The sequence below is a fragment of the Micromesistius poutassou genome (assembly GCF_964030765.1).
Source record: "Micromesistius poutassou genome assembly, chromosome: 6".
Classification (NCBI taxonomy): Eukaryota; Metazoa; Chordata; class Actinopteri; order Gadiformes; family Gadidae; genus Micromesistius; species Micromesistius poutassou.
Window position 1 is genome coordinate 205,046 of NC_140276.1, and position 15,091 is coordinate 220,136.

General features: G+C 46.3%; 1 protein-coding gene across 1 annotated transcript in view; it reads left to right on the forward strand.

Moving 5' to 3' along the window:
- diaph2 (diaphanous-related formin 2) overlaps positions 1-15,091 on the forward strand; it is a 287,889-nt gene that overhangs the window by 25,734 nt on the left and 247,064 nt on the right. The window contains exon 5 of the mRNA XM_084469060.1: positions 3,278-3,298. Coding sequence (XP_084325186.1) covers positions 3,278-3,298 — 21 coding nt within the window. The remainder of the gene's footprint in view (positions 1-3,277; positions 3,299-15,091) is intronic.

A 15,091-nucleotide genomic window follows, 5' to 3' on the forward strand; every position in this document is an offset into this window, starting at 1 on the left:
AGTTATATCAACAATTGCTGTAATGCTCTGAATAATTCAGGGTGTTTTGAGAAAAGTATCTGTTTTTCTCTCAAGTCCCAGTAAACTAAAAATACAAATCAATAATTTACAGGTGTCGGCTACGGTGCACTCATAATTACATGACGGGTTTCCATCCAAACTTAATCAGGGACAGTCTGTTACTGCATGTAGTGGTTCTGTTCCTGTATGGCTCTTTATTTTCGATGTGCTCCAATCTGTGGTTTCTTCTTCGCTAAAGGTGGCTTACATCTCACACACCGTCACAATCGATCCCTTCTTCTCTTAGAGGTTCCAGACAAGATTAATACGTTTCATTCTAAGTATAGAATAATCCCCCTGTCCCCCTTTATTTCTTCTCAGATTTGTATTGTTTATAATGTTATCACATAATCACAAGTGTACAGAGGTCTGAGTATTGAATGTCACCAGGCCTCAACATCTACGATCCAAAACACTTCTTTTAACAGCTAATAATTCTAGAGCTGAAGCTACCGGGCGAGCTGAAGTGATGGAGAGACGGCTTTCAGAGAAGGGGTCAACTCTCAGCAAGACCAAGGGTCAACTCTCCCTGCTCAGACAAGCAACAAACAGCACATACAGTTAGACTGCTGCTCTGAACAACCTTCTCCTCCATGTAGTTTGATATTCCTCCAAGAAAGAACAGATTCTAAACCATAGGCCTCAAATAGCCTCTGCTGATGTTGCCTGCGTTTGCCTTTGATTCCCTCTTTCACATCGCCACCATTCATCTCCTCCTCATCATTCTGGAGGAAAAATAGCCTCTCGCTTTCCCCTGTAGAATACTTAAATATAGCCTGAAATAATCACCAACAGGCTGATGATTAGTGTATTTACTTTTGCCAAATCTCAACATATTTCTTTTCCTCTATAGCATTTCTTTACTCCCCCCCCCGCCTCCCCCTGCAATACCAGGGAGTCTCAGCAGGACTCCAGTGAATTACCCCTGACACAAAACGGAGCAGTCTTTTTGGAAGGAGCACTGTGTGCTGACCTCATTCATTTGAATACAATGCATCCTCCTATAGATCCCAGCCCGGCTGCTCTGCTAGGAAAGAGTCTGTGAACGTCCTTGACCGTCAGCGGTGCATGATCAGCTGCCTCTCTCCATCATCTCTCTCTCTCTCTCTCTCTCTCTCTCTCTCTCTCTCTCTCTCTCTCTCTCTCTCTCTCTCTCCTCTCTCTCTCTCTCTCTGCATGGTCTCTCTCTCTGTTCCTCTGATAGATGTGTGCCAGTGTTATTAAAATGCCACAGCATGTCTTCCACGCTAATGCAATCATTAATTCCTTTGAGTGTGCTGACAAACGTGCATGCTTCCTGCTTCTTGTCATTGATGGGTTCCCTTTCCAACGTGCAGTGCTGTTCAGGGAAGGTATGACGGCTGGAACCTGTAAGCGGAATACATTGATATTGCAGCTCAGTTTCATTTCATTGTATTTCCATTGGCGAGATAGGCAACTATATTTGCACTAATATTTTGCATTGAGTCCATCCTCTAGAGAGTGCAGCTCAGTTTGGGCATTTAATACATCTAAATAAAGTGTTCATTTGGATTTCATTAATAACTACACTATGAGTGGATTTGTTTGCCACTTGCACGTGATGCTTCTTTATAACAATGCACCAACATGCTCATTAGCATCTTGCACGAGGTAATTTGTCAACATCCTTCTAATGATTACATCGCCTTGGTTCTTTCTCACCGGCTCTGACTGGAGTTCTTGCCACCTTGTTGGTTGGAACAAGGTGTTGCATTGCGATAAAATTTAAAATGTGATGTTAGCGTGTTTTTCCCACAAGCGCCTACCTGGCTGCTAGTCTATTAAATTTAACATATCTGCTCATTATCATAATCAAGAAAGTAGAGAACCACAAAACAAAGCAAGGTATTTTACTGGCACCATTGTGACTTACTTCAAGGTACACACAAGGTGAAATCTGAGAGTCTCAAAATTAATTGAGTGTGTGTGTGTGTGTGTGTGTGTGTGTGTGTGTGTGTGTGTGTGTGTGTGTGTGTGTGTGTGTGTGTGTGTGTGTGTGTGTGTGTGTGTGTGTGTGTGTGTGTGTGTTCATTTGCATGTGTTTCGTGTGCGGTGCATTGACCGGAGGATACAGGAGCTGGATTGATGCGGGGTTAAAGGGTAGCGAGCGAAGTGAAGCCAACGCCACATTACTAGCTCGCTTTGTGTCGCACAAACCGCTGTGAGGGGAACAAAGAAATGAAGTTAAACCTCAAATGGCCGCTGAATGATGAAGCTCTGGAGGCAGTAAAAAATTCAAAAGGCGGAAAGATTAATAGGGAAGTGTCCAGCAAGAGGGAGAGGAGGAGATGGATAGGTGGATGGAAGGAAAGATTAAAGATAAATTAAAGAGGGAGGGGGGGGACGGGGTGGGGGGGGGGGGACGCCATGGGAGACATTTACTTTAGATAATCAACGGCCATTTTCTTTGAACCATGCAGTGTGAAGAAGTGCTCCGTGGCACAGTAGAATACATCTCTTTGGCTGGCACACACACACACACACTCCCACTGTGATACAAGCACCACCGTTGCGGTGATAAAGAATAAAAGCCTAACGCTATTGACACATAACAAGGTTACCGTCCAGGACTCCCGCTGGCTCCCGGAGCCCCGCGCTAGCATCATAACCCAGATGTGACACCTTAACAGCGGGGACAGCTGATTGATCAGAGCCGTGGGTGGGATGTCCGGTCTGGGCAACCCGCACAGTCGCAAGACAACAAGGAACACTGTTTGTTTCGCACGGAGACCGATGCCCACTCATGATTGATAGCCAAGGACACATTCTCTACCCCTCGCTTGGAAAGACTCAACAAAACGACCTTTTTTGGGTTATTTCTTCTCCTGTACAGCATTGTGCGCTTTTTGCTAATTTCCATTAAGAAATATCCCTGCTAACAAATACATTGTTTACCCATTTCCCTTTCCCTCTACAAATGAACTGCCAGATGTTGAACGTCATTCTATCCCCCTGCAGCGCCCTAAGGCTGGCACGTTTGTTTTAAAGAATAAATTGAGAGATTACTTAAACATCTCCTGTGAACCATTTAAAGTATCCTGGCGTGCCAGCGTGTGGGGGTGTCTGCTGGCGACCTGTGTTACCTTAATCCTTCTATGTGTGTATTGTGGACACGAGTCTCTGGCCTACTAATGATTGTGCTGTTTGTGTCTTTTTGCACATTAACTCCCCCCTCTCCGCTGACCGCTGCATGCAGATCACTGGGAGCAAAGTTCCGGTAAGTCGCTCTTTATTTATTCGGTCTCTGTGCCTTGTTCTTCCAATGTACCATGCCTCCCCCTTTTTACTCTCTCTCTCCCTTTCCCCTCCCTCCCCCCTCTTCCTTATTGCCCCTCCTGCCTCTCCTGGCTGCTCCTTCCCTCCCCGCCCCCCCCCCCCCCCCCCCATCTTCAAATGATGCTGCTCTGTATGTGTATGTTCCAGAATGCAGAAGCGATGTCATTATGGTCCGGACGGTGTCCTTTTAACCCCCCTAGCCTGATACGGCTAATGGCCGTAATTAAAAAAAATAAAAGAAAAATAATACCATAAAATACATTTTGGGCCAAATGAATGCCAACTCTTTCCGACAAAGGATTTAGAAATGATGCATCAGGAAAATAAACTAGCAAGTCCTTTGTTGGGTTTTGCTGTTTTTCTTTTGAAAAAGGGTTTGTCGTGGAATACCTATTAGCATTTGAATAGTGCATTGGCAACAATGAGCATCAGTTTACACACAAATTATGGTTATCTGCAATCTAATCTGTTTAGTGAAATGTTTTCCCTCATAACTGAATTGCAGTATGATCATTCTGTCTGTGGAATAGCACTCTTATAGAAAATATTTCACTTAATATGGCTTTGGGTGTTTATACACACACAAACATGAAAGCACACACACACACACACACACACACACACACACACACGCACAAAAACATACATACACGCACACACATACACACTGTAGACTCTTACAGCAAAGGAGATATAAACTGCTTCTTTTCTGAAAGATATTTGCCTGCTTTAATTCAGTAGCTTCTTTCAAGGCTTCTGAATTTGAATGCGTAGCTAACATCTCCATATCTGTTCAGAAACATTAAGGCATGTCATCTCACAAATGGATGCCCTTGTTTTTGCTTTTGCTGGCAATTCTCTTTCCCTCTCTCTGGTTTACAAAAGGCCCAGTAATCTTTATAAATATACACTGTCAACAGATTGCCAATATTTCTTCATTTCTCTACACTGTAATGCGGCAATTGCAGATTTGCTCTGTCAACTACTCACAAAGAAACACCCTATTGCCTTTTGTAAATAGCTGGGCATGGTTTTTTGAGGGGCTTTCAGGAAGAAAACGAAGAGGGGTGGGGGGGGAGGGAAGAAAAACCTTGGTTATTGCATTGTGTGCAAGCTGAATTGTCACCAATAATGGTGTTCCATTGCTCTCCGAGCTTTTCCTTAGGATTAAGAGAACTGTAAAGCTTAACGGGAACAAGGACACGCTAAAGCAGCACACTGTGACCTGGCCCGCTGACCGGCGGTGGAGCCAGACAAACCCGCGGCTTTCAGGCACTTTACAGGGAGCCATTTTGTATCGATTGCTTTTTAGCCGTCTTTGTCCGTCGGTACCTTTGTGCTTTGTTATGTCTGCAGAAAGAGCTGTGGGCTGTGTGTGTGTGTGCGTGTGGCGGCGGACGCCGGTAGCTCCCGATCTGCTGCGGTGGTCACATTGTGCCGGGTAAATGGAATATGACAGAGTCCACCCTGCTTGTATCATGGCCACTCATCCGAGATGCGGGGACCTACTTTCAGAAGTTCGCCAAACCGTGTCAGAAAGGTGTAGGCAGACAACCCCCGGTTACCGAGAAGTTTTTTCCCCCAACTTAAGTGGGGCGACGGAGCATTCAGCCCGACCCCGGTGACCTGGAGGCGATCCGGGCCGCCGTTCCTCCAGCGCCGGGCTGAGACGTGCCGAGCTGTCAGTCTCCTACAAAAGAAGCTTCTTGTAAGGAGCTGCAGAGGCAGAGGGGAGGGCGTTTAGTCTGGGTTAGCCGCCACTCGTCCGGAGCACGTCCAGCTTCCCGCTCGGCTGCTGGATACCCATTTTCATGCTGTCAGTGCTGCCAACGAGGTTTTCACACAGGTGCCGGATGGAGGGTGTTGCTGGGGACCGTCTGCAGGGAACTCGGCCGCGCCCATTGGCTCTGTCCGGGGCATTAAATCTCTACGGTGCTTCCCCCCCCCCTCTCCCCCGGGGTGGCGAGTGAGGCGGTGAGGCCGCCGTGTGAATTAGCTGTAATTGGGTCAGAGCGCCGTGTAAGTGTAGTGTCCCTCTCCTCCACCCTCTCCTCCTCCATGACCGTGCCGGAGGGGACAGTGAGGACCCGGAGTGGCCGGCCCCCCTGGCAGGCTGCGGTCGCGGCCGGGCCCGTCCTGAGGCAGCGGTCGCTGTGACAGCTCCTGATCCCCGGTAAAGACGGCTCCTGATTCACGTCATCGACCGCAGCGCCGCGTTCTAGCAGCGATGTAGGTCGACGGCTCCCACGGTGTTGTGATGGAAGCTGACGTTCCTTGCACAGCTTCAGGAGGGATAGGCTGTGGTCGGCAGCTTGAAGCCAGCAGCTACGCCTTAGTGCTGTTTCTTGTGTAAATCACATCACACCGCTGTATGCGGTATCTACAGTGTTGACAGCCCCGTACTGTTTCCATAGCAACTTGTTAGTCTTCGCCTCTTTGGCTTGTTTAAGTTTGTGCAAAAGGCACCCAGACATGCACAGACCATAATCAAAATCAATATATCTTAATTGTGGAAAAATTAAACATTCAACCTTATTTTCACACAACCTGCATAAACAGAACTGAACATCCCCCACTGTCTGATCACCGCCAAGAAACATTTTCTCCAAGTTGTGAACCCCTACTAAGAAGATTTTTTCAAGGGCAGCGGAACGCAGTTATTTTCACAGAGTTATCAGACAGAAAAAAAATTGCCTGTCACCAATTAGTTGATCATTTTTATGTTTACTTCATTGGCCAGTGCTAACAATGTCAAGTTCAAACTTTGAAGTCCTTTCATTTGGCTTAAAAATGAGTATGTTTTATTCATCTGTTGTGGATTCATTTATAGTTGTTTCTTAAAAATTGGCTGTGAATGAACTTTAAATTCCTGCATGCCTATAGCACTTCTAGCCTATAGGTGAACTCTTCCTATATGGTGTAGACTGCCTTTGAGATAGGCGTCAGAGGGAGATAAAGGGGAAACAAGATGGCATAAGGGACAGGTGGAGTTGGGAAAACAGAACATCCGACACAGACGGAAACTAAAAAGTAGAAAAAAAGGAAATAAATGCGACATCTGTCTCTCGTTCCATTCCTGACTCTCCTTCACTGTGATTTAAGCTCACAAAAGGAAGATTTTTTTTTTTGACAGACATTTTGTTTCCAACATGCAAGTAAACTGGGTGCAGTGTGTCGAGCACATCTCGTGTGCCACACGTCCTTGGTGATATAAAGGAGGAGCAATGGAAAATAAATCAATGGCATGTGACTCACAATCCTCTCCGCTGGTATTCACCGTGGATTTATGCTTAAATTAGGATCAAGGTAACCGGCTGAATAGAAGTGCCTTTCTGAATAGTATGTGTTTGATTAGCTGAAAGGATTTCTCTGGTTTATCTGGTAAACATTTCAAATTATGATGATAATGATTATATGTGTGCAATTTGAGTTGATAGGCCCTATATATAAATATATCTATATCTTTATATCTATATCTATATATAGATGGATAGATATAGTTATAGATGGATATATAGATATTGATAAACAATGGAAAAATGTGTCTGGCAGCAACAGTCCCATGTTAGTTAGTAGATGTTGTAAATGCTGACAACACATCCTCTGCCTGGTTGGTCACTGTTCTCTGCCGTTGATTCAGTCTCCCGGACTGTCGTTCTGTTTAGGAGCACCAGAGCTGTTGAACGCATTGCTCCACGCAGTTGGAAGTTCAGCCTTTTTCCCCACCAGGGAACAATCAGTCAGCCAGGTGCTTACTGCTCAGACGGGTAACCAAAGGCAAAGACACCAGATCGAAGGGAAAGACAGATCTAGTTTTGTTTGGGTTCTTGCGCTCCTTAAACCTGTATTAACACATTGGAGTGTAAGCCGATTCCATTGCGGCTAGCTCCTGCGTTCAATTGAAGTTGCACGTCAAGCACTAATTCAGAAATGTCGAGTGGGATGTGATTGATTCATTATTTATCCCGCAGACTGCAGATTCTTTATTTATTTATAAATGTACATAGCACCGCTCTAAAAATCCGGTGAGCTCATATTGGATTTGGAAAGGCGAGGAGATTTGAATAATAGCGCATCACAATTGAATCAAGCAGCATTGTGCAAGAGTACCCATTTCTCCTCATAAACCTTGATATTACCAACTGTTTCCACTCCCAGGTTTAAAAACTGAATTATTGTTAAATGTAGAAAACTGACAAATTTCCCTTTAATAACTTGCCCAACCTGGCTCACTGCTTTTTAAATTGGAACTGTTTTCTCATGTTTTCATACAGTGAGGAACAACTATGTGATGTGTGCATCCATTATGCCTGCATTAAGGAGTCTCTTACTAGAATATAACGCACGTGGCTTTTCTAGCTTTATGGTTAGTTTGACCTAAAGAAGGAGCAAAGTCTTAACTTTTTCTACAACGAGTGATACTTCTTTTTTTTTTTTCATTCTTACTTTTGTTCTTTCGGTCTTTGGTGGTTCCTTTCTTCAATCCCTCTCCCCCTTTCTCCCTCCCTCCCTCCTTCCCTCCTCTGTCGCCTCCCTCCATCCTTTCTTCCCCCCTCCCTCCCTCCATCCATCCTTCTTTCACTCCATCCTTCCATGACACATGTCTTTTTAAAGGCAGGAACAATCTGGCCTCTCCTATCAAAAAGTGCCGTCTTTCATTATGTTGAAGGGAAGATGAAAGGAGAGAGTGGTCACAGTATGCTGCTCTTGGATCTAAAAGAAGGACTATGGCAGGGCTTTAAAGTATGTCTGTCTGACTCGGGTGTGCGAGCGTGGATCAGCGTCCTCCTTGCATGGAGTAAACAGCCCCCCTGTCTTCCCTCCCTGCCCTTTTCCTGGCTGGCTCTCTGAGCCTTGCATTAGGTTCCCTGGTTATTACCGCCCAGCTTTGTGTTGAAAAACACGTTTTTGATGAAAGGCACTTTTTGTTTTTTTTATCCTGCTTTATTTATTCAGTTTTTTTTTGTAGTGGCAATGCATGCACATATACACACAGACACACCGACACACACACACACTCACACAGACGCGCTCACACACTCATGCATATACACATTATCTCTGACACACTGGTAATGGGGCTTGTGAATGGCGTCCCCGCTCCCAGTCTCACATCTCTCCCCCACGCTCAGTCACACAATCGCCGTCTCTGTCAGCATTGCTCGGCACGGCGGGGGGTCCTGCAGGCCGCATTAGGCCCCATAAAGTTTATGGCATATTTTTACAACCTGCCTCTCTGTATGCGTCCAGCATCGCATCACGTCGCATCTGCTTTAACCGTTCACACAGCTGTGAAATTCTGCGTTTCTCCACGTTTTATAGCGGCCCGCTCCTTTGAATTCTTCATTTGCTCCCTTAGCTTTCTGATTCCCCTGCGCCTCCTCACACGCACGCCTGCACACGTGCACGTCAACACACACATGCGCACGTGCACATCAACACGCCTGCACACAGGCCCATCGACACACATGCACACTCGCACATCAACACACATGCACACGTGCACATCGACACACATGCACGCGTGCACACTAATACAAACATACAAACACACGCACACAGAGCAACACAGTGCAAAAATTGTGTGGGATCGCCTGCCTCTATAAAGCTTTGCACTGAGAATGTGTGCGGTGTGTTCAGATTCATATCAGCAGCTCCTCACTCCTCCACATTGTTTTATTACCATATTACCACCGCGCAGTCCGTCTCCACAATGACTGACAATATGTGGAGCTGGTCAGCAGTGAAAGGCTAATCATCTCCTCTCCACACCCCATCCACACATGTTATGAATGAGTCGGGGCACACAGGGGGCTGCCGCAGACCTCCAGTCCTCGTCTGCTCTTCCTCCTCTCAGCCAGAGAGAGACAGGGGACGGTGGGGTCAACGTGAGAGGAAACCCGATTGTTCTAGCTGTGGGGCTCTGAAAGAGACACATTGATGGCCCCCTGTAATCCCCTCTACTCAAGCAGTAAGCCCGGCAGGGCCCGTGGGAGCGGCCCTCTCCGAAGCCGGCCAGTCCACTCAGCACAACACAGTGCTAACAAGGTTGTCCTGCTCCCCGTCTGGCGGCAGCAGGGCTCGTATACCGCGGTCATACTCAGACGCACCGGAGTAGAGCCGAGTAATCGCCTCATCAATGGCCATCCTCACCCGTCGATTCCCCAGACAGATCCCTCCCCCTGTAATGATTGGTCATATGATCAAGGCCGGATCACGCGCTGTGTTATCGTCTGGCTTGCACTTCCCTGTTATGGGCACCCAGGGGAGATGTGTCCACGTTTAAACATGGCAGCTTTCAAGTTTTATCACTTTTCCGATTGTCTGTCCTCCATAGTTTTCTGGCCGGCTTTGTGGCGTGCTTAAGGAGAATAGATGAGTGGTCGGTCCGGTTATTTACAACGTTATTAACAGCGTTTGATGCCAAGTTCATCTGCCTTGGTGAGGCTGATTCACACTCATAAACACAGAGGCTGGCCAGCGTTGCTTCAAGACCCTGCATGTGTTGTAGTACCAAAGGCCACCACTTGGGGGCAGTGGACGCCCATCGAAAGAGCCGGCCGCCGCAGTACAAATGGGCCTGAAAAGTGACATTGTTGCTGTGGAATTGACCTAATGGGTTCCTCTCAGCCCTCGCAGCACACCACTATGTCTGCCGCTAATGCCATTTGTAAGAAGCCTGATCCTCAGCCAGGAGAAGACGTGTGAAATGCCTCAACTGCATTCAAATACTTCTGCTTCCTCGGATCAATAGCTCTACCTTTTCCACTTACCAGACAGACGGGGCGGGGCTGAAGACAACGCAGTTCTCACTGTTATCTTCTGCCTATTTGTTGGAGTTGTACGCTGTTGACATGAGACCGGAGCCTCTGGACCTCCGTCAGACGCTTCCCTCGCACATCCAGGGGCCGCTGAGGCGGCGTGCGTTACCGCACCTCGATATTGACAAGGCCTCCACTATGGGCCATCATTTTATGCAATCAGCCCTGAATAATTGAGCAGGCTGGCGCCACCGGGATGAGCCGATGCGGTCCCTAGCTAACAACACATCGTCATGGTTGGAGGACCGCGCCGTTTAAATCGGCATCTTTTCATTCTCTTTCTGTGCAGCGTTCTCCTTTCCCCGTTGGTCTTCATCATGCCCACAGAGTCGGGTTACACGTGACTCAGCCAGTGTGTGTGGCAACGCAAACTACAGGCCTGGGCCCCTACACGACACACCAGGAGAACCCCTACACGACATACCCGGGCCCCTTCACTACATACCCAGGCCCCTTCACTACATACCCGGTCCTCTTCACTACATACCCAGGCCCCTTCACTACATACCCGGGCCCCTTCACTACATACCCAGGCCCCTTCACTACATACCCAGGCCCCTTCACTACATACCCAGGCCCCTTCACTACATACCCGGGCCCCTTCACTACATACCCAGGCCCCTTCACTACATACCCGGTCCTCTTCCCAGGAGCCTTTCCTCCTCTGGTGAAGGTGCGTTGACATCTTGGGCTCTGGAGGACACGACACAGACTCCGGGGCCGATGTGTGTCATGGCGACTGACCGGTCGGGGTTATTGCATGGATTGCACCGGGTGTGTCATCACCTTATGCATAAAGCAATGAGGCATCGCTGATGTCCTGCATGTGTTGTCCTTCCTCTCTCCTTCTCCTCCCCCCCCCCCCCCCCCCATCCCCATCGCAGCATCATTCTGCTCAGCTACCTCTGCACTCCCATTCCACATCCATTTTTAAACACAAGCGTATGGCGCTCTTGTTTTTCTTTTTATTATCCGTGTTATAGTGTGTCTGAAAGAAATGTGGCAAAACATTTCTATCTCTTTGACTTGATGTTCTGACACAGGTTAGATGGGCCCTTTGGCCCCATCACCGGATGTTAAAACCGTCTCCAGCACTGCTTTAGAATGGGGCCAATTACTGTATATTGGCCCGAGGGTGATTTGATGGCGGACGTATGGGGCTCCAGCGGGGCTGTCCTTGATGGCTATGGAACCAGCGGGTGGGCCGACATCCAATCACATTGAGAGATAGGTGACCCCTCTCTTTATGTACTGAGTGGTCTTGAGAGAATGTCTTTCCTCTCCCTTGACTGATTGGGTATTGAACGCCATCTTTGAACCTGAGGAGCTCGACAGAATCACACGCGATTGTACCAAGGAAACGATGTGGAAATAATGAGACCACAGGATGTTCACTGCGTAATGATATAATTATTTAGGAAGACAAGCAGTAAATCTGCCGTCATGTGCGAAGGTTGGTTTTTTTTGCGTTGTTGTTCCCGCGTCACATTTTTCATGTTTGGTTTGGGTTAGCTGTCTTCCCCTCCAACGATCTCGCTCCTGTTGTTGTCACCTCTCATGTCTCTGAGGAGGAGGAGGAATGTTCCAGAGAGAGGGAGACACACGCACACAGAGAAAAGTTCCTCACAATCCCTATAACAATAAAAACAGGAGAAAGAAACGTCTTGATGTTATTATGCCGACATCATCTTCAGAGCCTCTGATATAATAAATGAACTAAGGGTTCTAAAATTGTCATTTGAATTATGCCTTTCATCTCGCCGTGGTTTTTACCGAAGCGGTTCAGCGCAAGTCTCTGCTGAATGTTTTTCCCCCCCCCGTCCCTGTTTGCATTTCTGAACAAGCGCTATAACTGTAATGAATTCTATTATTTTAAAACCAATTACAGTTAGTTGGGAGCTTTTCCGCTGCTTCTGTCGGGGTCTCTGTGGAATAGTGGTGCTGCAGTGCCGGCCGCTCTCCGCTCCCCCCCCTCACCATGCTGCTGGTGGCTGCTGTAGTGCTGCTGCTGTTGTTCCTCTGCCTCTCCCTGTTGCACCACACTGCTGTATCTGACCTTACCATGACCACGTTAAATGCCCTAATGATACCAACAATGCATGGATGTTTATTTTCTGTGGGTTGTACTGAATGACCTTTTGGAATCTATTTAGATGTATATAAAGAGATGTGTTGTTGTGAAATCGGTTTTCAGAGGATGTGTTTTGCCTCTTTAAAGATGCAATTCACAGGGAGTTTTTGTGTTTGTGCCATGTGTTTTAAGGTAATTTAGTACTTTTTTTTATGGATTTTGAACATTTTCTTATGAAAATGGTTTGACTTAATATCAAAATGGGGAAAAGAGAATTCCTTTATAAAATAATATAATAAGTATTTATGTAGTTATCACCACATGTCTAATTCATGTAACAAAAACACTGTTGCCTATATGTGCATGAATCATCACTATTAAATTGATTTCTGATGAACATGAATAATAATTCACTCAATAATGCAATGAACAGCCGGGGTGATAAAATAACAACAATAAAGATAAATTAACAATGTTTCAATTAAATGACAAGAGGTAATGAAAGAGCATACAAGGTCCTACCTACCATTTCCTCCAGTCGTATTATTGTCTTTACTGAACTGGCTGTATTGGAAAGGTGGGTAATTTATTTAAATTTTTCCTTTTCCCCATTGCAGTGGATGTATTTAATGCTTCATTGTGTGTTTCACCCTCACTGCGGTCCACGCGGTGCTCTTTGTTCATGGTAATTATATTACCAAAGACTTGTACAGACACTTATAGATAGCATTACCGTGTTTTCTTTTCAACTTCCCCCCATTATTGCCTTTTCTAAGCACCGGGCTAATTGGATAGAGCCCGCTTGCTTCGCCAGTGTTTCGGGATAGAAAATCATGGCCAATGTAATTTTTTTATTCCTAATTTATTATTTAAATATATATATATATATATAAAGAGAGAAAGAAAGCAAGTACGGAATACTTCCAAAATGTTTTATACAAGGCAGAGTTTCACATTTATTTCACTCTTTCGCCCAAGCAAAACGTTCTAATGACCGTGAGTCCAACTCCGTCTTCCTCTGAGCACACACACACACACACACACACACACACACACACACACACACACACACACACACACACACACACACACACTCTTCCACGTATGCCCAGTGCAGGTGTGCGATAATATGAGAGACGCATGTTTACTCATTAAGCCAGTCTGCCCTAAAGATTGATTTATAGTTTATTTAATAAGCTGGAAGGTTACCTCAAAGCAGATTTTCTCCATAATTGACCAATTCCAGCGTTGTTCGATAAGCATTCATCTCAAGCTGAGTGGTGGTGCTGTTTTCCTCTCCGTCCCTCCCTCCCCTCGCTCCCTCCCTCCAGCTCGGACGTTCCCAGTTACCAACCATGTGACCGCCTTGATTATGCATTGGAATAGATACAGACGTTCCCAGTTCCCAGCCATGTGACCGTCTTGATTATGCGCTGGGAGAGATACGGGACATTGGATGTCCCACTAACCCAGGACACAATGGCAGCGGTATTAGTCAACATCTCAGAACGCGCCGCTAATTGGCTTACTTTGCCCAGCAGCTGTCTGCTATTAAGGCCCTTTGTTCCAGATGTTATCTCATTAGAATGGCATTGATCATGCTAATGGCTGCAGGAGAGATGACTGGTCTGCATTAATGCGACCCACTCGGCCCCCGCTCCGAGCGGCCCCCCCCCCACCGCGGTTCACCCGTCTATATGTTTGGTTGAAAGGTTACGCACGGCGGCCATTTTCCCCCATTAACGGGGAGTTGAGTTTGGAATGGCGGCGCGAGAGAGGAGAGAAATGACTCAAAGGAGTGAAACGACTCAAAGGAGTGCTGCTCGCGCGCTCTGAATGAGACCGATTTGCGGATGAACTTGCATATTAGGACCGTTCAGTACGCGCAGTCATTAGGCTAATGCCCGCGCACACGGCTCTCCGTCTCCAGATTGTGTTGCTGCAGCCGTAGCACAAATGGGCTTGTACCATGAAGGGGTGGAATCAGAGTTGGAATGGAGCCTTTCCTTCGCTCTATGTTACAGTCCACTTTGGGAGTGAAGGCTGTCATTTGGTCAGTAAGCTTGTTTGTGAAGGCACGGCTTTAGGAGGGCTATGGTGCTGCAAGGATTTTCTCCTAAATTGTTTTGGTGCTATGGTGTGTGTGTGATGTGTGCAACTGTGTGTGCACAGGGCTGATGTGCGCATGCACGAGATCCACTTCATTTTGGCATTATTGTTAGCACAAACACAGTTTTTAGTCTGCTTGATTAGTTATGTTTTCTTTTTGCATCCCAAATTACTCAAAAGCCATTCATGAGCTAATGCTACCTACAATATATCATCATGGGTTTTAAATCCTTCTATAGCACACTATAACCTTCTATAACACTGTTACGCTGTCAATTTTATCCGACAATATTTCTCCATGACATTAATGACAATGTAACAATTAAAGGGGTGCACTGATTATACATATCTTTCAAAATACAACAAACAGCATTTTTGGCAGCCACATAATTTTTTATTCTAAAAATATTATTTTGCATGGCTGATTGCAGTGGCAGTCAGCCAGTGAAACACTGCTGTTCTAAGCACTATCTTTCCAAATATTCCTTAGAAATTGTCCTCAGTATTTAGATTTGATGGCGTTCTGGTATTCTGTGTTCGAATTCATGGCACTATTTACCCAAGGTTGTGGGCAAGTTTGACATTAGTGTGTGTGTGTGTGTGTGTGTGTCTGTGTGGATCTGTGTGTATGTGTACAAACGCTTTATCTGTCCTAAATCATATATATATATTTTTTTTTTGCGTAATACCCTGCACAGTGGGGGAACTTCCTCCCTCCCCCACCTGCTAACTG